We start from the raw sequence: 27,160 nt of genomic DNA on the forward strand, positions 1-27,160 counted from the left end.
ACATATAGTTTATATTCTGATGCTAATGTGACGCTTCCTTTTGTGAACCCTGTGAGGAGAAATATATCTGTCAAAAATGGACTCCTCATGGCTAACTGGGTCAAATTTATTACCAGACTCTAGGGCTGTTGCTGACAGAAGCCTCTCACACACCCTGCATTTCGGGAAAAGCCACAGACTGAGCTCTCAACCTCCTTCCTGTACTATGCCCCTGCTTGCTTATGCTGTCTGAGTAGATCACTTCAGTGAAGACTTGGTTTCATCTTTCGGCTAATGGACTGAGACTTGCCTCATCCCATCAGAACTACACAAATTGTATCATCATTTGCATCTATTTGGACCAATCAGAACTTCATGCTTGGACCAATCAGAACTGCACAATTTAGAAACCTCATCTGCATAAAATAGAGAATTCGGGCAGGAACTTTCTCTATAAAAGATGGCCTCCCCATTGTCTCATGGAGCACTTTTTAGATTGCTACCTAAATCTGTGTCTCTCAGGCTGCAGTTCCTTTTCTTCAAATGAACATTTTTTATTCTTTATTAGGTTTAAAATTAATTTTGGTTTACACTTCCTTTAAGCAAATTTTTCCATCTGAATTCTTTAGGCAGGAAAGGGGAGCGTCAAAATTTCCTTCTGAGTCTTTTGCATCTTAATAATCAGCTTAAAATCAATATCCCAAAATGTAGCAAAACTTCGGTCCCTCAGAATCTGATTTCAGCCAAATCTGAAATCCATAGAGATGAGGGGCCACCTTTCTAAGTGTACCACTAGCCATAACCCTCTAAGGTCAGCTGCTCCTTTAGGCACTACCAAAATCAAGAATGGGGCCCTAGGGCTCCCAATTCCCTTACCCTTCTAGGAGAAATGTATTCACCATTTCAAATATTTATGGCTGCCATGTACCAGGTAAATAATGTTCTTGGTATCCTGGGATACTTAGTAAATTAAACAGGGAAGAAAATTAAAAGCCCTTGTTTTTCACTGGGGCAACAGAAACATTACAACAAAGAAATAAGTAGTCTTTTTGATATAGGGAGGAAGGATGAGAACTACACAAATTAAACCAGGCTGTATTCACAGCCTGCCATGTGCTGCTAGTCAGGGGGACCTGGTTGATCAGCATACAGTCAGACAATGGGGAACCTACAGGAAAATTCCTCCTGAAATTACCAACAACTATTTCCCACAGCTTTAAGGCTACATAACCATACCCAGAAAGGAGAACTGATTTAAACTGAATTCCTCGAACACTCGAGGATTCTCTCTTTCTGTGTCTTTGAGAGGAGACCACATCCATGCCTGTGGAGTGTAATTCCTTCTCTAATAAACTTTCTTTTTGTTTTTAACTCTGGTGTGCACTTGAATTCTTTCCTGCAAGCAGTCAAGGAATCTCTCTCCCTCTCTCCCCTCTCTTTCTCTCAATTCAAGACTTAAGTCCCCACGTGGGGGGGGATTCATCCCATCCTGCATTATCTAGACAAGGTGATAAAAACAGTGGGGGAAAAGTAGCCCCTAATAAGGGGATTGGTATTTTGGGAGTGTGGGTGCATTTTCAAATAGCAGCTTAGATTTCTTTGTGGAGGAAACATTTGGGCCAAACTTGAAGAAAGGGAGCTAGCCATACAGGCAAATTGAAAGGAGACAGAGAGAAAGGGGTGGGGGCTGGGAAAATTTGAGTGAAGGAGTAATCCGATGTAATTTAGCTCTGAAAGGATCACTCTGGGTACTCTGGAGAAGAACAGAAGCAGGAAGACAAATTAGGAGCACTTTATAGTAAAGAGATCATGGTAGCTCGACCAGGTAGTAGACGTGGAGCGAAAGAAGTGATTAGGTTCCTGGGCACAGCCTTACCAATTCCACCCACCCCACCACCACACACACCCCCATCACTCCCTTACCCCTCTTCTCTCTCTCTCTCTCCTCCCCTCCTTTCCTCTCCTCCCCTCCCTCCTCTCCCTCTCTCTCTCTTCTTCCGCTTTCCTTCTCTTCTCTCTCTCTCTCATGAAATCCTCTCAAGAATTTCAGATTTTCAGATTAAAAAGTCAGAAAGAGATCTCAAACAACTGCTATGCTTGCTAAAAAAAAAACCTCCCTGGAGGCCAGGGAATACTAAGGGCGTGAAAACTTCTTAGAAGAGAGTCAGAGCCATTCTGAAAAGGAGAAAAGAGGAAAAGAAAAAAATAACTGTCAGCAAATTATTCTGCCACACAACTTTTTTTGTTCTTTAGTTAAATGTAAGGGAGAAGTGTTTGTTCCTTTGGATTGGTTATGAGCAACAGTCTGGAAAGTTCACATATAAACAAGAAGTTGATGCTCCCAGGGTTCAATGGCATCTGGCTATTCTCTCTTTTCGATATTCTTGGAAATAGCCACCTGGAAGTTAATTCGAAGTTGCAACGTACACTCAGGAATATGAGCGGTTAGCTGGCCCCCAGCTATTAACAGGTTAGTTATTCACGTCTCTTTTTCTCACTCTCTGGCCACTGTAATTTAATTTAGGCTATTTCAGAATTTTTTTTTTTTTTGTCAAAAGTTTCCACTTTTTCTTTGCAGATCTGACTCACGCAGTGGGAATCTGTGGCAGTCTTTCCCTATACCCCCACAGCCAAGTGTCATTTGTGTTACAACAGAACTTAACATTAACTTCCTTTTCAAAATAATTACTTCACAGGCAGCAGACTTTGATATCCAGCGTTCAGTTCCAATCCCTCATAATTCAAGGGTAAACACTATGAACTGGGGGCCAGGAGCATCTTCAGTATTTTGTAGAGAGAATCAGGGAGGAGCTCCAAGGGAATGCATGTGGAGTCTCTGGAGCTCTCATGTATGTGGGGTTCCCATACAAATGTATGTACTAAATTTGGTTATTTTCTCTTGCTAACCTGTCTCATATCTATTAGATTAGTAGACCAGCCAGAAGAACCTTGAGTCTAGAGGAACGTTTGTTACTCCCCCACATCTGGAGGGAAAACAAGTCTTTACTGGAATTGCCTTTGCCTAACAAACTGATTTCACAAATATTTTCTCCTGCCAATCTAAATTTAGAATAGAGAAAAAGATTCTCACCACTTACAACTTCCATAAAATCCCAAAGATAAAATATCAGAAAGACTGACAAATGCTTACTTTCTCTGCTAGCTGATTATCAGATGTCCATGATCTCCTAGCCACAGCTATCTAGGAAACTGGCAGTGTCCCAGCCAGTGAAATCCCCTGGCTGGCTAGACAAAGCTTTGGAAGCTTAAAAAAAAAAATCAACACTTTTCCTACCTAAGTAGAAAAACTTTTATTGCCAGGCAGGAAAGAAAAGGACCTAATAATCAAATTAGCAGAGAGAATTAACAGGAAAAAATCGAAATTTAATACATACACATGGGGAATTCACATAAACATGACTATTCCAAAGATAGGTAAAATTGGATAATTATTTCGGACAAAAGAGAAAGTGAGGATGACAAGGTCTTAGATTTCAAAAGTGAGAATGGGCAATGTGCAGGTAATTGAGGAAGAACAGAACACATCTGGCAGGTAAATTTTTGCCAGGCTACTCAGAAATAGTGGGACAGTGGGGTAGGGTATGGGAATGGGGTGGGGCCCTTTAGAGTCTTCCTGTCTAATGCTAAGATGATTTTGTTTTGTTAAATTTCCCTTCCTGAAGCAGCTTTTTCTATCCAAATCTCTTAGGAGGGAAAGGGGGGGAGGGTTTCTTTCTGAATCTTTTCTTAAAAACCGGATTAAAAAACAATAACCCAAAAGGCAAAACTTTAGATCCCCTTCACTTGCAATCTCTATTCTCAGTGCTAAGGAGAAAGACTAGGGATAAGGCAGGAGACCAGATGGAGCCCCACCCTCTACCCCATCTCCTGCCTCACGCCACAGACTTCCAGACTTGCAAGACCAGATCATCAGCTGCTAGAATAAAGGCACATAGTCTCATTTGCTTCTTTTGATCCTTTTCTCCTCTGCTGAAAATGTCTTAAATTGCTGGAGGACAGACAGAAAACCCTACTGACCCCAGGGCACAGGCTATGTCCTATTGTGGATAAGGATAGGAAAAACAAAAATCTTTACTTTCTTGAGAGGGATAAAAACTCTCACTCAAGACCAACCATAGAACAAGGCAGAAGGGCCCTGAAAGGAGGGCAACAATACAGAAAAAGCTCTGCCCCAGGCCCAGGCATACAGAGATAGCCTAAGATTGCAGTAAAACCATTAGGTATCTAGGCAGACATGAGCCACAAGGGAACAAAGGAATAGGGGCCCAGCCTAGAGACTGCCCAAAGAACACCCCTAGAGTAGTAGAATTCTAGGTACGCACATGCATGCTAGGCAGAGTTATATAGCAGCCAGGTGTCAATCAAAATGACCTCACTTGCCAATCACCTAGGAACACTTTTGGAACCACCATTCACAGGCCCTATATAAGGCAGACATTCCCACTTCTGGGCCAAGGATTCCTCTCTTTTTGCCCCACTTTTTGTCTTTCTGGGTTCTCTTTCTTTTTGGTGGTCTTTGTGTCCATTTTGGCCCCTCTGTGTTGGTTACAGCACTGGGACCATGTGCCTCCTTGGGGCATTCTTTGTCTTTCTAAAACATGTTTTTAAGAAAACTATTAAATCTCAATGACTTGTGATTCTTCACTGACGTCATTTGAGGAAGAACTGAGGAAAAATGCTAACCCCTACTGTTGGGGCAACACCAAACTCCGATCCTTCCCGAAGGTGACAAAATCGGGATAACAGAAAATCGTTATGTTGCAACCACAAGTTTAGCACCAATAACAAGCAGCTGCATTATAATGTTGAGAGAGGAGTGAAGGAAAGCAGAATATACACAAATATGCCCTTGGCTTAAGGGTTATTTTAGGCTGGTTATTTTTAAGAAAGAGCAGACACAGGAGAAACTCTGAAAACCAAGTAGAAGTTACTCTTTTGGAAGAGACATTTACATTTATAGGGAAAATCTCTCTCTCTTTTTTTTCTGGCTTTATTGAAATATAATACACAATTAGTTGCTTGTATTTACGTTGTATAATTCAATGAGGTTTTTTTCTTTTCAATTATAATTGGCATACGATAATATACCAGTTTCAGTTGTACAGCATAGTGATCAGAGATCCACACAACTTGCAAAGCAGTCGCCCCACTAAATCTACTACCTCTTTTCCCCCTTACATATTTATTACATTATTAACCATCTTCCCCATACTACACTCTACATCTCCATGTCTATTCTGTAACTATCCATTTGTACCTCTTAATCTCTTTGTCTTTTTTTTTTGCCCCCCATTCCCCTCCCATCTAGTAGCCCTCAAAATATTCTCTGTATCTATGAATTTATTTCCACTTTTGTTGTTGTTGTTTATTTTATTCTTTAAATTCCACTGTACGTGAAATCATGTGATATTTGTTTTTCTCTATCCGACCCATTTCATTCAGCGTAATACTCTCTAGGTCTATCAAAGCAATATTTTTTTCCACCCCCTTTCTTTTAGTTTGTGTGTGTCTTTTAATCTGAAGTGAGTCTCTTATAGGCAGCATATGTAGAGAGGTCTTATTTTCTTATCCATTCAGCCACTCTGTCTTTTGGTTGGAGCACTTAATTCTTTTCCATTTGAGGAACTTGTCAATATGAAAGTAGTTATTACCATTCTTTTCCTGTTTTTGACACATTTTTTTCTTCTTAAAGAAGTCCCTCCAACATTTCCTGTAATACTGGCTTGTTGTTGATAAATTCCCTTAGTTTATTTTTGTCTGGGAAGCTCTATCTTCCTTGACTCTAAATGTTAGCTTTGCTGGATAAAGTAGTCTTTGTTGTCGATCCTGGATTTTCATCACATCAAACATTCTGTGCCAAACCCTTCTGTCCTGCATAGTTTCTTTTGAGAAGTCAGCTTCCAGTCTTATGGGTGCTCCCTTGTAGGTAACTAATTGCCTTTCTCTTGCTGCTTTTAAGATTCTCTCTTTGTATTTAACCTTTGGTATTTTAATTATGACATGTTTTGGTGTGGGCCTCTTTGGGTTCCTGGTTTTTGGGACTCTCTGACCTTCCTTGGGTTGTAAGTCTATTTCCTTCATCAAGTGAGGAAATTTTTCCATCATTATTTCTTCAAATAGCTCTTCAACATCTTGTTTTTTTTTCTGGCACCCCTATGACACAGATATTTTTACATTCAATAGTGTCCCATAGTCTCCTTAAATTATTATTATAGCCTTGGCTTCTTTTTTCTTGCCATTGTGATTGAGTGTCCTAGGCTTCCCCAAGATGTCATTTGATCCTCTTCTTTATTCACTCTGGTTATTCTATTTAATATGCTTTTCATCTCAGATAATGTGTTCTTCATTTCTGACTAGTTCCCTATTATAATTTCCATTTCCATTTTTATGTTTTCTATCTCTGTTAAAGTTCTCACTGAATTAATCTACACTTCCCCTAAGTTCAGTGAGCATCTTTATAACCAGTGTTTTGAACTCTGCGTTTGTTAGATTGCTTGACTCCATTATTTCTGAATTTCTATTCTGTTTTCTCATGTGGTTTCTGCTTCTTTGTCTTCCCATTTTGGCAGCCTTTCTGTGTCTGTTTCTATGTACTAAAGCTCTCAAGTCTCCCCGTCTTATTAGTGCAGCTTTGTGAAGTAGGTCCAGTGGCACAGTCCTGAGAGGGGCACAGTCCTGAGAGGGGTTCAGCTGCAGGCCAAATTTAGCCCTAGCCTGTGCCCCTCCAGGGTCACCTGTTAAGATTCAGCAAGCAACCACAGATGCTGTGCTTATAGTTGCCTCAAGAGGCCTTGCTACAAACCACGGTCAGCTGCCTCCAGTATGAGTCTAGGTGCTGCTCAGCAAAGGGCACCTGACTCTCTGAGGATACATTTGGATGTGGCTTGGGTGGGGTTGCAAGTTGGGGGAGGCAGAGTTTCAGGGAATCCTCTGGGCCTAGGGACCTCTGTTATTCAGTCTGAAGACATCTCAGCTATGGCAGCGCTGAGTTCGTGTACTGGGACAGGGAGAGCTCAACAGAGGAACAATGGATACAGCCGGCACTTGTGTACAGAGCAAGTCTTGCCTCTGGCCCTCACTCCAACAACTCTATGTCCTCCTGTAAGTCCCTGGTGCCTCCTGCACAGCTAGCCCGGCACTGGTGCTCAGAGCAAGCAGGTTGGTCACCACGAAAATCCACTCATGGACACGGCCCCTTTAAGAGGTGTCTGCTGACTGCTGCTGCCGTAACATCTGTCCCATTCAGCCGCTGGGGACTGGGCTGCCTTGCGTGCTCATCCAGTCCTACCTTCTACCATTGCAGGGTGATCTTATTTCTCTCCATAGTTGTAGGGCTTGTTCATCTAGATCCCAGGCAATTTCTCTTGCTGTTTGCTCCTTGTTTCTGTCACAACTTTGATTTGGTCGCCAGAGGAATGAACAGAGCCTCTATCTACGCCATTTTTTTCTCTCTCCTGGGAAATATCTATTCTTAAAGGTATTTCCTCCTAAGGTACCAGGAAGAAGAGGATGACTAAATCTGTAGAAACTTAACAATGGAGAAGGCAACAACTTAAACTGCATAACAACCTTACTGTGCTTTTCCTGGTAACCTCTTAACTGCCTCTCGCCCTGTCCCCATATCTTCTTTTGTCTTTAGCTGAAGATTTTTTTTTTTTTAATTCTTTATGTCATCACTTATTTGACTCCTTCTACCCCATCTACCTACCCCCTTCCCCTTCCTCCCTCCCCTCTGGTAACCACTAGCCTATTGTCCATGTCCATGAGTCTGCTTGTTTGTCCTGTTCACTTGTTGCTTTTAGGTTTATATCCCACATATAAGTGATACCATGTGGTTTTCAACCTTTTCTGTCTGGCTTATTTCGCTTAGCATGATTATCTCGAGGTCCACCCATGTTGTTGCAAATGGCAGTATTTCATCTCTTCTTACGGCTGAGTAATATTCCACGAAGATGGTATTTAAAGTGGTTCAAAATGTTACTCAGTTTTCCTGTGTACCTCTCACATAAACAGCAGGTATCTGTTATTAAACTTCTGTTTGTTTTCCTCCTTTTAATCTCTTTATTATTGCGGGGTGGGGGCTTCTTAGCCAAGAACCTAGAAGGTTAGAGGGAAAATTGTTTTTCCTCCCCCACAGGAACATAAGCTTGGAGACCTCTTTTGTTGTGCAGGGATGCTGGGATGTGTAAAGGCATGAACAGAGAAGAAATCTTCCAGCATCCCTGACACCTTCCTCAGCACAGGAAAACAGCAGCCCATCACTAGGAGAATTCAAAGCCCTTAGTACATGGAAAGTAATGGTAGCAACAATAAAAATGGCCTATCGCAATTCCTGACACTAACGGCTTGACACAAAAAAGAAGCACGTCCATTTCTAGTCATCAGTACTAGTTATCTCATTATCTGCTCTTCTGCCCACAGTGCCAAGCATTTGATAAAAAATTACGAACACAAAAAAAAAGCAAAAAAAAACCATTGTCAAGAAATAAAATAATTATTATAACTGAGTAATGGCCCAGATGTTGGAACTATTAACCAGGGACATTAAAATAACTGTTAAGGAACAAAAGTCAACCAAATTTGAAGATCAGATTGGCTTTATTAAGTGATTCATGAATCACGCAGTGTCCTATCTAGCAACTAGAAGGTGTTGTACAAAATGGAAGGTTTTTATAGGCAGAAAGAGGGTGGGACAAGAAAGTTAAGAGTGGACTATTTCAGGGAGGGGGTCTTATCGGGTAGATTATATCACTAGTGCTGACCATGAAATTCCAGACTGATTAGTTGAAAATTCTGCTCTTGGAGAGGGTGAAACTACAGTTAGGTTAGGTAGTACGTCTAGGCGAGGCTTAGCAAAAGTGACTCCTTTTGGGTCTGTTGTTTCTTTTTAACATTACTATAATCAACATGTTAAAAGACTGATTGGAAAAGTTAGGCAACGTGCATGAACCGATGAAGAATTTGAAAGGAGAAAAGAAATTTCCAAGAAAAAGTCAAATGAAGATGTTAGATATAAGATAGTACAATATTGGAAGCAAAGAATTCCTGTGATGGGCTATTCAGTAGACTCGATACAGCTGAGGAAAGAATCAGTGAACTTGAAGATTGAGCAACAGAAATTATTCAGACTGAAACATGAAGCGATATAATAATAATAATAGTGATAAACCAGCACACAGCACCCAAGAGCTGTGGGATAATGTTAAATATTTAACATATGCTATTCATTTCCCAGAAGAAGAAAAGAGAACAGGACAGAATATTTTCTTAAAGACGTAATAGCCAAGATTTTCCAAAAGTAATGAAAAATATCAAAACATAGATTCGAAGAAGCTAAAGTAACCTCAAACAGGAATACTAAAAACAACAACTTCGAACTGCTTAAAACTAAAGATAAAAAGAAAATTTTGAGGACATCAAGAGAAAAAGGCACTTTATATATTTTAAGGTAAACTGATAAATTAAAGATGTATACTCTAAGCCTTAAAACCCCTAAAAGTATTTTAGAAAAGAGCTATAACCAATAAACCAATAATAAGAATAGAATGGAATCATAAAAATACACAATCCAAAATAAGGTAAAAAAAAAAAACACCTATATTCTTCTCTGGGAAAATAGTAAACAACGAGCAAGATGGTAAATTTTAATCCAATTACAATAATAATTACATTAAATTTAAGTAGTGTGAAAGCTTTCAATTAGCAGAGATTTAAATTATATTAAAAACCAAGGCCAAATATGCTGTTCTCAAAAAGCAATCGCACAAAGATTCAGATAAGTTAAAGGACTGAAGAAGACATATACGTAGACTCTAATCCAAAAAAAGCTGGAGTATCTATATTTTTATCAGATAAAACAGATTTCAGGAAAATGAATATTATGACAAACAGGTTAATCATCAAAAAAGTCAATCCACCAAAAAGACTTAATAATCTTTAATGTTTTCTGCACTAACAACAGAATTTCAAAATACACAAAAGCAAAAACTATTAGAACTGAATGGAGAAACACACAGATTCGTAATAATAGCTACAGATTTGAAACGTCTCTCAATTGATAGAACAAGTGGAGAGAAGATCACTAGATGGAATATCTGAAAATGCAATCTACTTTTTCTAGTAATTGACATCTGTTGAATACACAACAGTAGTAGACACGTATTCTTTCCAGGTGCACATGGAATATTGCCCAAGACAGACCATACTGTGGGCCATAAAACCTCAACGAATTAAAATAAATTAAATCATATAAAGTATGTTTCTTGACTATACTAAAACTAAACTAGTAGTCAGTAATAGAAAGATAACTGGAAAATGTCCAAATTTTGGAAATTAAACAACATTCTTCTAACTGAAAGAAGGAAGTCACTGGTAAAAAACATAAAATATTTTGAATTGAATGCAAATAAAAACACAATACATCAAAAATTTTGGGACACAGCTAAAACAATGCTTAGAGGACACTTGTAACATGAATCCCAATCAAAATATCAAGCATTTTTTTTTAGAAATCATTAAGCAGATTTGAAAAACTTTACAAGAATGTGAAGAACCTAGAGAATTTTAAACAAATTAGAGAAAGAACAAATTTGGAAGATTCCCACTACCCAATTTCAAGATTTACTATAAATTTACAATAACCAAGGCTATGTGGTATTGGTACAAAGATAGACATGAAGGTCAATGGAAGAAAAGAGAGAGTCCTAAAATAAACACCAATATGTAGGTCTATTAGGCAAAGGTGCCAAGGTAATTCAAAGGAGAAAAGATAGTCTTCTCAACAAAAGGTGTTAGAACAATTGGACATTCATACACAACCCCCCAAACACCAACGACATATACCCAGATGTAATCGACCGTGTTTGAGGGACCTGCACACCTAAAAAGCATGACTCTTACTGTGTGACAATAACTTAAAAAAATTGATTTTTAAAAAATTGAAAATAATCTAAATAACTATATAGAACGTGTGAAAAAAATTTTGTAGGTCATATGATGCACTATAATGGTAGCATAGTAGTTGGAAAGATATCCATGATATATTATATTAAAAAGTAGGTTATAACTTTTTAATATATGTAAATGTATATATATTTATATCTAAATACACACAGAGATACACATCATAACCTACTTCTGCTTTTAAAAGCCTGGAAAGATACCTGAAAATGTAAATAAGGTAAGTTTCTGCATGATAGGATGGGATTGCTAGCGATGTCTACTTTTGCCAGTATTTCAAACTTTTTCTAAATTGAATATGTATTCTATTCATATAATTAAAACATAAAAATAACAATTCCAAACACCAACCTAAAATAATATAGGATTTATTAGGAATAAAAGCTAAACAGCGGAAAGAGAGAAAGACTGAGGAAGAGTGCGTGTGTGTGTAAAACTTCCAGCCCTAAGATCTGTAAGAGGGAGGCCAGATCCTGGAGCCATTGTGACCCTGGTCAGCCCAGCAGAGAAGAAGCCACTAAACTGAAGGCACATTGAGGGAAGGGATCAGGTCTTATTCAGTTATATAATCAGCTCCTAATTACAGGGCTTAGCAATCAGAAAATATCTGTTGAAGAGAGGAGGGGCTGGGTCTTGCTATACGCCAGCCAATGATGTGGGAAGGGAGGAAGGGAGGGATAGAGAGAGAAAGGGAAGATGAGAATCTGAGAGGGAGAGAGCACTCACTAAGTGTGGTGGGAAGGAGAAAGCATCTATCTGGTGGGTTAAGCTGTTGAGACATCAATACCTGTGGCTGAGTAGGAGCAGATTTCAGGACTTGGAGAGGCTACAGGAGTATAGAAAAGGTTTAAACGGGAGGCTGAAGCTCGTGAACAAGAGAACAGGGTAAGGAAGGGTCAAGTCTCTAAAGCCTATTACAGAAAGATGTGTCACTGCAGCATGAAAAATCCACTCGAGCATCTCGTCCAAACAAAGACATGGAGATGCACAGGTCCCCACAGCCCTGGTATCCATACAGGAGCCTGTTACCTGCAGAGGAAGAAAGACAACAAAAGAGGATCTCTGATTTGTGGCCTCCAAGTTCATGTGTTTGCCACCTAAGAGTTAAACTAAATATCTCTTGCAAAATTAAGTGATTCAATGAATGTGGAGAAACAACACATTGTACTGAGGAGTCAGGCTGCCAGGTAGGAAGGGACATCAGCTACCATTTGATGACTGAGGTGGGCCATCCTCCCCAACCCCTAATCTTGCCCTCACCAAGGCCTCCAGTTCCCAAGACCACTACCACAAACAAGCGCCAGTGGAATTTTTATAGTTCAATTCCTGTCATCCTTGAGTATGTATGGGGACTACACAAGGACCCAGGGACCCCTCAACAAGGGCCCATGTCAAGGGCCCTTGACAGTCCAACACCAGGTCCAGAGAACTCTTTCCTAACTTCTTAGGGAAAAAAAAATCCTCCCACATTTTCTGCTTCTGTCCCCAGGGCTCCTAAGAGAGCTACCTCTCTCAAAATCAGGCAAAGGTCGCCCCAGGAGACTTCTCAGACTCCACTTACCTTCATAGACCTTTCTCAGAAAGCACAACTGGCTGCCTTGAGTCCGACAGAAGCTTTCCCCACTCTTGCAAATCCCACTGGCGTTGAAGAGATCACACTTGAAACAGCTTAGAGCTGAAAAGTCAAAACCAGCATAAAAAGGCTTTTCTGGCCCAGCGTCCCTGCTGGTCAGGAGAGGAAGTACATCCTCTGGCCCAGACGCCGCCTGGACAATGACCGGCTCTTACCGCCTGATGAAAGCTCAAAGTAGGTGATTTCTGAGGGACATGGGAGGAGGCATGTGTGCCTTTGGGTGCAGGGCTTGTGCTCAAGTACAGACGGACTCTCCCTCAACTCCCAAGATGGACTGTGCTGCTGGAGAAAGGTCAAGTCCTACCCTGCAGCTCCACCTGACCCTACGTGTAAGGCCAGTGATCGTTCCTCCGAGTCCTTGCAGTAGCAGCCCACCTTCGCCGCCCACGAAGGACTTGTTTTGCTCCCTTTTAATTCAAATTTAGGGCTCTCAGCATGAAAGCTTGAGGAATTGGGGAGTATCAGGGATTAGAAATGAGCTGGAAGGGAGGTTGAGGCTTAAGTAAAATTGACACCGAGGAAAAAGAAAGGAAAGAGGAGCAGAGCGGGGCAAAAGTGGAAGAAGTGGACGGGGACGAAAGAGAGTGGGGTGAGGTTTGATCACCTCTAAGGTTAAGGCTAGGACACCGTGTCTTGTTCCTCATTCCCTATCACCCCTCAGTCCACAGCCTCTGAATGGGTCTACTTGCCGAGACCCAGTATCCACGGTCCTCCCAGCTGCCCCACAGGGGCTCACCTTGCAGAGAGCCCCAAAGCAAGGAGAGTCCCAGCAGCAGCAGGAAGCGTGCACCCATCTTGAACCCAGGACCAGTGAGTAGCAGAAGGGAAAGACAGAGCAACTAGCACTCAGCCCCAGCGAATCCGCCTTTATAACCCGACTGGGAGGGGCAGCCAATGGGAGCCGAGGCAAAGGGCTGTACTTCCCCAGGACGCAGGGCGAATGGAGCTCCTGCTGCCTCAGGATTGCTCACTCCCACTGGCCCTACCGAGGAAGAACGAACGGGGAGAGCGACGTTCTTTCGTGGCTTCTTTTGCTCTCGTTTTTCCTAGCGTTTAAATGGGAAAATTATGTCTGCCTTACCCAGTCCAAATACTTGCGAGATTCAGGTGAGCCGATGACCCTGGGTGTGCGGCACAGCCTACGCCATGATCTTCCTTACTTAAGAGACTACTTCCTTGAATATGGTGTGAGTCCAGCTATTGAAATCTCCTGATTTCACAGAAATGGATATGTGCCTAGACTGTTGCTAATAAAGTACTAAACCCAAAATAGCAGATTAAGGTTTATCTTCCAGGCAGGCAGCATTTCAGATGAGATAGAGATTTTTATTTGTTTCTACGCTTGAGGAATGTAATTTTAAAGTACTGATCTGGAGAAAAAGTTTGGAGCATTGTCTTTGGGCTCCTCCACAACCCTTGGCACAACTCAGAACCCGGGTCTACCCCTATCCGAACACTGAACTTAAAGAATGTTCTAACACATCCTCTCCCCTTCTGCATTTCCCTTCTCTCCTAGCTTAAGAACAGGAAACAAGCTGAAAGGGAGGTTTGACTCCACAAGGTATAATTACTCCCCAGGCCAGCTCTGAAATCTGAGGAGGTTGTCATATACTCCATCCCAGAAAAACATGTGACATTGGTTGGGAGCTCGCTATAGTCCAGACATAGTGCTAAACACTTGAGCAATGTTATTCCATTAGATTCTCAAACAAGGGCCTTTTTGGTTGTTTTTAAGATCTCCATTTTACTGATGAGAAAACTAAAAGGAAGGAATCGGTCCCAGGTGTCAGAGAATAAGTGGCAGAATCAAACCCAGATCTGCAGACTCTGTTGACCCTACGTTCTTACATGCAGACCCAGGGAAAAGCCCAGAGACTGAAAGTCTACTTGCGTAAGTGGAGGGCAGGGGAAAACCGAAGAAAAAAAGCTGGTCATTCTAGTTTGTTAATTAATGGAGTTTATTAATGGAAACTTACAGAGGAGGTGTGTCTTAGAGGGCAGCAAGATGAAATGGATCCCTGTGTGGCTTAGCAGGCCCCAAAGAATTATATAGGATAAAGACAAGTGGTGAGTGATGGGGGTGCAGGAGGTGGAGGTAGAGTGGACATAGTCAAGGGCACTAGTACTTGAATGCCACCAGGTATGGGTAATTCCATGTTTGACCATGTCAGGACAGCCCCCTGTTCCAGGAAACAGCAGAAAGCTCGCGGGACGGGCAACAGTCACATCATGGAACAGTCTCTCCTCCACAGTCTGTCATTCTGCCAGGGAAACCCAAGAGCCTCCAAATTAGTGCCCAAGGACCAGACTCCTTGCTGGACAGGACTCCTGCTGCCAGAGGTGGCTTGTTTAGACACAGAAGGTCCCCACATCATGAATGAGAATGGGTATGTCTCATCAGAAATGATTTTCTACAATCTGCTAAGAATAAGGATTTTACTAAATGGTTCTTCTGGAACTATTTAGGCCTAATACTAGAATGCTCTAGAGGAGGAGAGGCAGTATGTCCTGCTGTCTAGCCCAGGCCTAGGGGATTCTCTCCACTCTCTGCCACTTCTCCCAGGTCCCCCTTCCAGAGGGCCCAGTGTCCAAGTTCCCCGGGGCCAGGGGTTGCCCTAGCTTCTGTTCATAGTCCTTCCTGCAGCAGAAAAGACAGACAAGACCCTGAGGGACTCAATATCGTGCATTGTTCATGAGGTGGGGGTGGATGCCTCTAACATCAGAATCTTAGGGCCATTTTAGTGAATAATTAATATAGTTAATACATTACACTTTAAACAAAGAAAAGAAAAGAAAACCTAATTGCTTTCTTAGTACAAAATACACGAAGTTGGACAAAATCATCTCAGTACATGGAGGTATCAGAAGGCCATCAGCCTCATTCTCAGCTACCATCAAGGTGGTTTAAAAAAGGCCTCCTTAGGGTATAGTAAGATAACATATGTTTACCAAAAAATGATACGCATTAGAAACACTGCTCTGATGCTATCAGAGAGAAAGGAGTGGAGGCAGGAATTGAGTTCTTCCCAGGCTGATGTAGAATCAGCCCAGACACCCTAGGAGAGACTCATTAAGGAAAAAGCATGCTATTCAGCTCTGATTCCAGCAGACAGTGCCTCCCCAGATCCCCGCTCCTACTGTGGCCTGCCGTCTCAGCAACAACTCCGGGCACTCCTATCCCAAACAGGATTCCTTATTGATGCCCCTGAAATCTCTGCTTCACATCTTCCTTCTTTCCTGTGTTCAGAGGACCGAGTAACTCGAGATCCTCCCAGCCAGCCCTGTGTTGCCTGTAACACTTCTCTACAACCCTCTTCTCTGTTCTATGGCATAAACATAAGTAGGGGTATGTATTCTGGTAACTTAAAGAGATATTTAGTTTGTGTACTGTTTGCTAATTCTCCCCCTCCCTACCCTCAATGACAAGAAAGTGGCCTGGATCCCCGGCAAAGTTCCAAGGAGTGAGAAGAGGAACAGCTATAGATGTACCCAGTTAAGGCAGAGTCTTGGGCACCAGGGATCCAGCCTCAGAAAACACCCAGGGCAAGACCTAAGCTTGGTACAAAGGTGGCAGAACTCCAGGGCTTAAGGGGAATGTAGGCCCTTCCACAATAAAGATTACTGAAGAGAAGTTGGTCATCAGTTTTCCCAGGTCACAAGTACACGAGTTTAGCCCAGGGGTGAGCCGGTAAATGTTTAACAGCTAGCTTGTGGGGTGAGGGAGGGTGGAGAGAGTTCTGATTTGTAGCGTTTGCAGATTTCCATGGTGTAAATGGCAATTTCCAGCTACTATCCTGACATCACTGAATCCTGGGGAATTGAGAAGAGATGAGCACACCATTACATAATAAACATATAACAGAAAGAAATAACTTTAAGAACACAGATAATAGTAAAACATAGTAAAATAATTTAGAAGTGATGATGTTTTGAGTACTGTGTTTCTAATATAATTAATTTGTTACTTTATACATTAATTCTAATAATATCTGTGTTCAACATACAACTTGTAAAATTTCTTGAAACTTTAACAATCAGCTCTCATACGCCAGTTCCAGCCAGTCTCAGCATGCCACCAGTTGAGCACAAATCTGGTCAAATGAAAGGCAGAAGTTGCCGTATCCCTTTACTTACATAATTCTCAGTGATAATATCACTCACCTTATCCCTGACTTGATTTGATATATCACAGGAGGGACAAAACTACACAGACAGTCAAAGAGAAGATTTTTCCACCTTTGAACAGGCCTCTCCTTTTCGAGTTGCTACTGCAGTGTGACAATGGAGAATGTATTGTCTCAAAAGGACTGTGCAGGCGTGTCTAACCATCTGTTTGCATGCTATGCTGCTGGCAGGGAGAGGAGGCCATGGGAGCTGAAGCTGGAGAAACGCTGATCTCATAGAGTTTTATTTGAAGTTTCGGCAGAAGATTAAGTGGAACTTTATCGCTCAGGATTTTAGTCTTAGAAGTCAGTTTTGGCAACAGAAAAAAGGTAAGTTCTCATGAGGACGACAGAGACCAAGAGGAAGCTGCTTCAGTGGTCCAGGGAGAAGATGAGAGCCTGAACTTGGGTTAGAATAGAGAGAAGTGGATAAATTGAAGAACTAGTTCAAAGTAAAACTGATAGAATGGTGAAGCAAAGGCAAGGAAGATGCCAATAACAGTACTGAGCTAAAAGTCTCCAAAACAGAGTTGGGATACAAATGATGGATTCGGTATTACAAACGTTGAGTTGAGGTGTTTTGGGATATCCAGATAGAAATGTGCAGCTGGTAGTTGGATCTATTGGTCTGAACTAAGAAGAGAGGAGTCTGTGGGCCGGATCGATAGATTTTGGTGGTCTTCAATTTGTAGGTGGTGATCGGCATGGATAAGACCTCCCAGGGAGTGCGTGAAGAGTTAAGAATTAATTCTCATCAGGAAGATGAGACGGAGCAGTAAAATTTCAGGAAAAGAGGGGAGGGGAACCATAAAAATGCAGAGAACACTGCATATTCAGGGAACCAGCAGTTGTGTATGGATGTGGCTTGGGATGGAGCTTGGGATGAAGGAGGAGGAAGGGAAGGAGTAGAAAGATGAGATGGAGGAAGAAAATATGGGGACAGATTACAAAAGGTCCTGGTGCTTTTCCCTGGCAGAAGCACTACATAAATGAAGCAACATGCCTTCCAGTTTTACTGCACCCCACTCCTCTGACTTTTGGGGAGCCTGAGAATGGTTACTATGGCTATGGCCCCTTTTCTAGGTCTCTTAATATGGATCACCATGCTGGGGGTCACATACCCTCCATTCTGGCTGTGTGAATCACATGAAAGGCCTACAAGGTAGCCTGGCACTGGAATTTTCTACAAAAGGGATGATAGTGAGAGGTTAGATGGCTGAAATTCTCTTGAAAACTAAATGTGAGGAGAGTCAACAGTGCACATTAGGGCCAAAAGACAGACAAGGGCACACATCGGGAATCAGGAGTAAGCATAAGCTGTGAATAAGCAGAAGTCATGAGTAAGCAGAAATAATGAACATTCAGAAACTATGAGTAGGCAAAAGTTATGAATCAGTAGGAGTTATGAGTAAAAGGAAGTCACCAAATAGAAAGAAGAGAGGAGAGTGAGTTTAGAACAAGAGCAGTAGGAACATAGGCAGGAAGACTAAGAAACTAAGCCTACAAGATAACTAGAGCTAGCATGGCTGTGTATCCAGAACCACATTTCAGGTTACAGACTGTGTTCAGGTCTCCACGAGGCCCAGCCTGGGTGGTATATAGCCCTATGTGGACATCTATATAATTTCCCATTATTTAAGGTAAACTTAATGAGGCGTGGTATCTCTTATCTCTTCTGTGTTCTTTTCTATTACTCTCTCCTGGCTTCTCAGCTTGCTCATCCTTCCTTTGGCCCCAGACAGTGGTTTCAGCACATCTAAATGACTTTTTAACTCAGCTCTCCATAGCTAGTTGTCTCTGTCTTTCTGTTTCAGCTGCAAAGTTTTGGGAGAAGACTGTTTTGGTTCAGCTCATCTTTTTGAACAAGGGGCTGAGTTGGCTGACTCTTTGTTACATTTGTGTCATTAGACACTGGAACATTAGCTCATCTAGGATTAAAGAGATTGGCAGAGGAAGGATGCAGGATCTGAACATTCTGGATGTCTTGACTCCAGAACTCTTCAAATTCCACAGTGAATTCTCCATCACCGTAAGTCTTCTTAAATGGCATGCTCAGATACTCACAGGCGTGGCTGTGAAGTGCCAGACTGCTGGACACAGGGAGGCGTTTTCCAGAGTAGAGAACCCAGGGAAAGCCAACCTGGGTGGGACCGGGATATACTCCTGTAAAGCAACCTTAAGAAAAGAGGGATGAAAAAGTTGAAAGGTAAGATTTCAGAAGAGAACATTCAGGCTTTAAGGTCCTGTCTCTCAATACTGTGACTCCTGGGGAGGGGTGAAGCAGGGATGTCCCAGAACGGTCTGATAATTGCAAAGAGTGGTGTTGCCAAACTTCAAACAATTGCGGGTGGCATAGATAGCACCTCTTCCTTTCCACTAAATTCCACTGCTTCTAACAATAATAGTCTGATTCAGTATAATCCCATAACTGTTTCTCCATTCACTCCACATGAAGGAAAGGAATCAATAGTTTTTTCTTCCTTTTTTCATGCTTTACTCCAAAGGAACCCAGCCTCAGACCTAGAAATCCTAGTTTTGTCCTTCAATTCAAGCCAAATAGAATAGGCCCCCTTGGCCTATTAACCCCCGGTGATCCTGCTTTCTCCAACTGGCCCAGAATCTTCAGCCAACCCATTCTAGGGACTCTCTATAGATTTTTGTCCAGGAGGCACAGAGAGGCCCATAAATGGTAAATCATTCGTTCCTTCATTTAGGAAAAAAAAAAAAATTATCATGTACCTATTACATGGCAAACATGCTGCTAGGTACCAGGGGTACAACAGCAACCAAGCCAGACAGGGACCCTGCTTTCAAAGGGCTTAGAATCTTGTGGGAGAGACAAACATTAAACAAATAATTAAAAGAATGACAAATACATCTATTCTAGACCCAGCCCTCAGTGGTACGCGTAATACTGTGGTCCAAGAGAGACAGGCAGGGAAGAAGTAGATGAAGGCTAGGGACTCTGCCACCCAATCTCTCCAAAGTTCCAGCTTTACACCAGGTGGGTGCCTCACTGCACCTTCCTCCTCAGCTTGGCTACTCCCTGAGTAGAAGTTACAGCTCAAGGCACAGGTTTTGACTATTCCTTGTTGATCCCTTTTCTGTAGCCACATCCTGTAAATGCTCCTCAGTGACCCAGTTAAGTTTGCCATCTGTTTCTTGCCAAAACCATGGTTGATAGAGACCTTTATGAAAAGACTATGTACAGAAGTGGACGGGGTTAAAGACATTTAAAAAAAGGAAAGTTGGGACATCCAGATTTTAGTAACGACAAGAAATCATCATCAACCTCAGGCCGAAGAGGGCAGGAGAAGGAAAACATGTTAACATAGCCTCCCTGAGAGCTGGAGCCATGGAGGACACCTGACAGAGCCTGCATCACAGGAAGACCCAGCCAGTATCAGACCGTCAGGAAGGGAGTGGAAAGAACAAATACTTCAATCCTACACCATGTGTGCGTTGTGTGTGTGCGAGCGCATGTGTGTGTCTATCCAGCCCACCCCTCACCTCCAGTCTTCCATTGGCTAAACCCAATCTGAAGCCAAACCCAACCAGCACTTAAGTGATCAAATCAATAGAGGGTCAGCCTTCTGGGGTACAGGGCCACAAAAGGGCTGATTTAGAGAGCCAAACAGAAAATAAACAGCCAGTCACAACTCACTGTCATGAATACTTTGAGTCGATAGCTTTAAAATTTATTACAAAGAGTATATGTTATTTTGGTAATAAGATTTTTTCTTTTTAAGTTAGGGCAGAGAGCTCCAACCTATCACCTTGCACCTGGGAAACACATAGCCTACACTGGTGCAGTTTGACATGGGTTGTTGGAGGGCCAACTGCCTGACAGCTTATATGAGAACCTCAGAGCACAACCCATTGTGAGCAAACATGGGTTGTTCCTGAGGTTCTAGAATCCCAGAAGTTGTGACTCAGCGTTGGGAGCTTCTGCTCACAGTTTTTCTTCACGGCTCCTGGGTGCCCCACACCAGGGTACCCTCTTTCTCAAAATCCAGATGAAGTTTCTCTTACTAATGAGTCTTTATCTGCTTGGATCTGCCAGAGGTGAGTCCTTTACCTTAGCTAAGAGGCCTCTTTAAGTTGTTATAGTCCTTGAAGAAGACCAGTATCTTAGTTACCCAAACCAATCCGACTCAGAATCAGGAACTGCTAAACAGAGTTCAACTCCGAGCCCCTGATCCAGTTGATTCCTCCTAGTTGTGACTCGACTGTCGGAGGAGCCCACTAGCTTGGCACAGGCCTGTTCCTACTTCTTTCAGCCACTCAACATTTGTGCCTGATGCTCTGTGAGATGACAAGATAGGTCTAGGGCTTCTGTGGAAGTCAATGGAGGCTTGTTCCAGTGAGCCAGAGATCCTATGTAGTTAATGTGGCAAGGAAAGGCATAAAGAGATGAGAATGTAATGTACCCAGAAAGCCAGCTCAGAACACAGCAGGGCTTTCGGCCGGAGACCTTACACACCTCTCCTTCATGGCTATGTTTCTGTCCTTCCAGATGTCTGCATTTCCTCTTTCACGGCCCCCACTCACGGTGGGCTATGTAACAGAAGAGAGAGGCCGTGAGCTCTGAGCTGATGGTTAAATGACAGTGTTTTCTGTAATGCTGGTTCTCAGATATTTTGTCTGGCTTTCTTGAATTTTCAAAGGTTAACTCAGAAACAGATACATAGCTACCAGAAGGCAATATGTGCCAGCCACATGGTAAAGCAGTGCCAAACTATAGGAATGACTAAGAAATTAGTGTACTTTCAAGCTTTCTTTCAGAAATCTCTTTATTAAAGCTTCTGTCAACTGTTAAGAATCAGTCAAGCAGAAATATTTCTGTAACAACTTTTACAAAATAAAAACCTCCTAGATGCTTTACTAAGTCTTCCCTTTCCTTTATCAACATATTCTAATCGTAGTTGTTCAAAGTCATAGAGTATAAGGACTACAAATCACACAGAAAGAAAAAATGTATATGGCAGAACTCAACAGAGCTAGAGTACTTTGGGGCCTTAGGCTACCTCAGTCTCAAAGATCTTATCATTATTCTCAGCTTTTGGCTAGGAGTAATAACAGTTGTAGTTTACTCGCCTTCCTCTAGGTGACTCAGCTGAATCTAAGCATAATAGTCAGATTCTCTGGTGCTACATTCAATAAAATAAAAGTCATACTTAAGGAATATTTGACAGTCGTTAATAAGATGGAGTAAAAACGAAGAGACTAGCCAGAAGAGATTGACCAGCTAAGAGTTTTGTAATTCCCAGTGTAAGGTAGGGAGGAGAGAAATCTAAAATTAATTGAGCACTTAGGCAATGGACTAGGCACTTCACAATTTATCTTATTGAATACTTATGACAACTCCTTGAAGTGAGTGTAAATGTTATGTCACAAGGAATCTCAATTCAGAGATATATAAGCAAACAATATTTTAATCTTGAAAATTGATAGCAACTTTGCTTTGAATTCCCAGCCCACAAGGACTGGGGATTGAGCATGGGAAAGAACTTGAAATTGCCAAATAAAGGTGTCTTAATCCCTCCTGATAATTTTGTGGGACCGTTAGATATTTGTCATTTCCAGTTTAAAACTTATCCTGTCTAAAATTTAAAATCTTCCACCCTCAATTTCAGCTAGCATTACTCAGCTTTTGAGACAACTTGCTTTCCCTCTCCCTCTTATATTTCTATTCTTCTTGCCTTTCACCCATAGAGAGTCTGGAGGGAGGGCTGGTGGTGGACCTCTGATTACATGGGTGATGGTACATTGACTTCCTGATGCTGGCTTTGTCAGGGAGGCCCATTAATTTCCCTTCAGGTGCTTTTGGTGCATGGGTAAATGGGCCCCCAGTGTATTAGTATGGTGGATCTTAAAAATTTTCCCTTTAATCCCAGAGGTGGTCTCTATGTATTTCATCAATACCGCTATCCTTCACGGTCTCTTAGGTAATTAGCTGACTTCCTCCAACATCTGAAGTATCTTCACGTGCCTGATCTAGTCCCACAGGAAACTTAAGAATCCCATAACGTAAGCCTTACTCTATAGAAAAGTAGTCTTTTCCTTGGACATACTTTCTCTCACCTTCACAGTCTCTCTTCTGTTCCTTCTCCATCACAGGAGCATCAGGTCAGCCCGATGAGTCTCCTGGCATTATAGATCATCAAGCTTCAGTTCAGCAATTTTCAGGTGAGCACTTGTCACTTGCAAACCCTTCAGACAGTGAGGCTTTATACGAGACTTCTTCAGGCAAGAACATCTTAAGTGCGCACGCTTCAGCTGGACGTGCTCCGGGCGAGCATGCTTCAGGTGACCAGGGTTCAGATGAGCACACTGCTGCAAGTGAGCATGCTGCAGGTGAGCACACTGCAGGTGAGCATGATGCAAGTGAGCACACTTCTGGAGAATCTTCAGGTGAACAGTCTTCGAGTGAAAAGCCTTCCAGTGAACAGCCTTCTGCTGAACAGCCTTCTGAACAGCCTTCCGCTGAACAGCCTTCTGAACAGCCGGCTGGTGAACAGCCTTCCAGTGAAAAGGCTTTGAATGAACAGCCTTCAGGTGAACAGCCTTCAGGTGAAAAGGCTTCCAGTGAACAGACTTTGAATGAACAGGCTGCAGGTGAACAGGCTTCAGATGAACAGGCCTCAGTTGAAAAGCCAGCGGGTGAACAGCCTTCAGGCAGTCCAGCTGCAAGCACATTTTCAGGTGAGCCACATTTGGATGGGTGCCAGCTCTTGACTTCTGGTGGGAAGTAGGCAACATATCAAAAAAACCCAATTTTAAGGAAAGGCTGTAGAAGAAAGAATAGTTCGCAAGCACTTCACAAACGGCTCTCCCAAATAGCTTAATTTGCAATAACACCAGGAGGCAGGACCCAGGTTTTGTGGGGTCTTGAAGGCTAAACAATTTGGCAGGCCCTCTTTAAGAAAAATAACAGAAATACAAAACTCCAGCAGTCCCTCCGGCTTCACTCTACATAAGAAATTATGACTACAAATGCCCAGGGCTCCTGGAAGATACCTTCATGAGCTTTATGCTAAGTTGGTTTTTAACTGTGTTAGAATGCTTTGTAAACCCTGTAAACAAGACATCTTGCTCTGGAGCTGGTAGCTCTTATTTATGTTTGAAAATGGAAAGTAAAGCATAAAGACTTTGTCTTTTAGATCCAGAAATAAGTTCCCAAGACAACTACGATTCTTTGGCTCTTAGTAAAAAGGGGTTTTTCAAGGAAGGAAAACAAGATCCAAGGTTTGATGCCTCAAGTTATTACCCAGATATAAATACTTCCTATTCGACCCCATTGTTTAAGTAGTAGTATTCCAAATTTTCAGATGAGAAGCCAAAAACAGAGTAGCAAATCTTGGATTCAAACTTAAGTCTGACTCCAAAGACCGTATTCTTTTCACTTATATTTCCTTAACTAGGGAATTGGCAGTGGAGATAGTAAAAGAAACAATAGGGAAGCATTTCAAAGAGAGTGCCTTTGGTGACAAATTGACCTTATTGCAGGTCATTTTGAAACTGGAGAATGATACAGACTCTTCACAGGGTTCGCAACATTAAAGCATTCTAATATAGCTTATCAGCCAAATTTTACTCCAAATGTTTGTGCTCGTGAGGGAGAGTATGGTGGGGAGTAGAAAAAGGAGCTAGTCATGTAATAAGTTTTTCTTTGCTCCTATTGAGTTAGACATGGCAGAGGGCATCTAATTATAAATGTCCAAGATGTCAATGGGGATATGAATTGGAGTAAAAGTCAGCATTAAAGAGATAAATTTGGGATTCATCAGCAATGAACATCACAGATGAAGCAGTAAGAAGGAAGGAATTCCCTCTGGTACAAAAGAGAGAATATGCTCTATCAGACGCAGGGCCTCAGATCCCCAAGAACTGATAAATGAAATGTGTTGTATCCAGGCTACTTGTTGCCCGTCTTCTCTCCCCAGATGTGTGACTCAGGCTACACACCTGGTCCACAAGGGAATTTCATCTGGCTTATCTTAAATTTTCAGGCCCAGCACTGAATTGCCACGTATGCTCTTACATGAACGATAAAGGAAAATGTCTTCGTGGAGAGAGTGTCTGCTCCACTCAGAATACCCAGCAGTGCATGTTAAAGAAGATCTTTGAAGGTATGTGGGGACTTCGGGAGGCGATCTTCGTAAGAGAACATAACCAACTTGAGTACTGATGGGGAGCAGGGGTGGGGTGGGAGTGGGCAGGGGCGTGAGGAGAGATCAAGCTGTGGTTCCCAGAAACTTGGAGATTGGAAACCTTATCAAGAATTAAGAGTAGAATTCCAGCTACTGATGGAGAGATAGAAACCATTCCCAGCAGGCCTGTGATGTCTTAAAAGGAGGCAAGGAGACTAGCTGTCTCTTATTAAAGAAATATGAATTGTCCCTTGAGCCATTGAGACATTGACAGTAAGCTCAAGACTGTGTCTGTCTTCTTGTTCATGGCTATATATTCTTAGCACTTAGCACAATGCCCAGTATAGAGTAGGCATTTAGTAAATATTGAATAAATGAATAAACAATTGTCTACCAGTCTGTGTCCACAGATTGCCAGACCCATCTTATCTCCACACTTCTCTACCCTTCCATTCATTCCTCATCCCAAAATAAGGGATCTTATTTACTTCCATCCCATGAACCACACTGCCTGTGGTTTGTCTGGTGCCTCGCTAGAGGGAGGGGGCAACTGATGGGGAAAAGGGCCCAGAAAAGGCAGATAGAAAGGGAAAGGGAGGAGGAATATATAAATTGGAGGTCTTGGTCATGCTTGCATGGGGACACTGGGGTACATGGGATGAAGGCTAAGGTTAGAAGAGGAAGCCTGCCGCTCACTACAATCTGTCTCTGCTTCTTTCAGGTGGAAAACTCCAATTCATGGTTCAGGGGTGTGAGAACATGTGCCCATCTATGAACCTCTTCTCCCATGGAACCAGGATGCAAATTATATGCTGTCGGAATCAATCTTTCTGCAACAAGATCTAGAAGCCTGTGCCCTTGCTTCTGGTTCTGACTGAGGCAGTAAAAATCCTCCATCAACCTACTGGGCTTAATTTATATTTAGTTTCTTTTCCAGTCAACAACTAATCACATGTGCTTCTGCCTGAGTGTCAGAGAGGATGCTCAAATATCTTTTCTCTCCTATCCATACCCTATTACCCATATTTCTCTGTCCCTCAAACCCATCTCTCAATATTCTTTTCTTTTTCAATAAATTCCACATGGTTAAAGAATATAGACTTCAGACAGACTTCTTTTCCTGTCAACCAGTTGCAGGGTCAGCCTGAGTACCCTTCCACGCCACACATTAAAATGGACGCATTTTTAGCTGATCCAAAGTCAAGTGCTCTATCCACCAGTTAAAATGGATACATTTTGGGCAGAGACCACAAAGAGAAATACAAAGTCGGCATTAATCTTTTACGAGCTTAAAAAACATCAGGGTCTTTCTCTCTTCCTACCTCTCCATCCCTATAAAAAGCCCCACCCCCTTCTACTTATCATGGTGTCCAAAACTCACCCTTTCTTGGCTCTTGAGAGTTTTTAGTCTTCCAGAGTCTACTCTTATTAATTATAATAAATGACTCCTTTTTATTTGCTATATAAACGTATAGCAGGTCATAATGCTTAAATCATTTTCATATACACAATGTTACTGACTCATCTCAGCATAGAGGGGAAGGTGGAAATACTATAATAATCCCTGTCACCTTGTATTAATGTTATATTCTTCTAGGTGTTTTCACCTCTGTTGTTGGCTTTGAAGTTAGAGAAAGGGGATTATGAGCCAAGGACTGTGGGCAACCCATAGAAGCTGGAAAACACAAGGAAAGGTCTCCAGAAAAAAACACAGGCCAGCCAATACCTTTATCTCAACCCGCTAAGACATGTCAGACTTCTAACTTATAGAAGTGTAAATAATTTTGTGTTGTTTTAAGTCACTCGGTCTGTGGTGATTTGTTACAGCAGCAATAAACAACAAATGCAAACAACAAGAAAAAATCAGCAAAGATATAGAACTCAAAATATCATAAACTAAGAAGATCTATCGACATTGATATAACACCCCAACAACAGTTTATACAATCTTTTCAAGTGCCCATGGAAAACATAAGGCAGACAATATCACAGGTCATAAAACATACTTCAACAATAAAATAAAAAGGAATATTGAGAAATTTTATGTATGAATAACGTTAGAACCCAATTATCGTAATGTGCGTACCCTGTAACTCATCAAGGACTACTAACTGTCAATTCTGAAGGATGATCGAGTGGCTATGGAAAAAAAAATAGCCCTCTATAAGAGTTGCTGAGGCACAGAAAATTTATTTGTAAACCTCTTACTGTCGTCCTGACTTCTGAAAATTTTTCGATGGTAATTGTGATTT

At 41.9% G+C, this 27,160-nt stretch overlaps 1 protein-coding gene across 1 annotated transcript; it reads left to right on the forward strand.

Annotated features, from left to right (window-relative positions):
• The first annotated feature begins 12,732 nt into the window (after positions 1 to 12,732).
• On the forward strand, positions 12,733 to 25,984 carry ACRV1 (acrosomal vesicle protein 1). The gene is made up of 7 exons (XM_039872920.1): positions 12,733 to 12,766; positions 13,643 to 13,779; positions 17,448 to 17,530; positions 18,664 to 18,784; positions 22,848 to 23,460; positions 24,768 to 24,887; positions 25,630 to 25,984. The coding sequence occupies exons 1-7, from the start codon at positions 12,733 to 12,735 to the stop codon at positions 25,752 to 25,754; spliced, it is 1,233 nt and encodes a 410-aa protein (XP_039728854.1). The 3' UTR covers positions 25,755 to 25,984.
• The last annotated feature ends 1,176 nt before the right edge of the window (positions 25,985 to 27,160 follow it).

This window comes from Pteropus medius, unplaced genomic scaffold (assembly GCF_902729225.1).
Source record: "Pteropus medius unplaced genomic scaffold, Ma_sr-lr_union100, whole genome shotgun sequence".
Lineage (NCBI taxonomy): Eukaryota > Metazoa > Chordata > Mammalia > Chiroptera > Pteropodidae > Pteropus > Pteropus medius.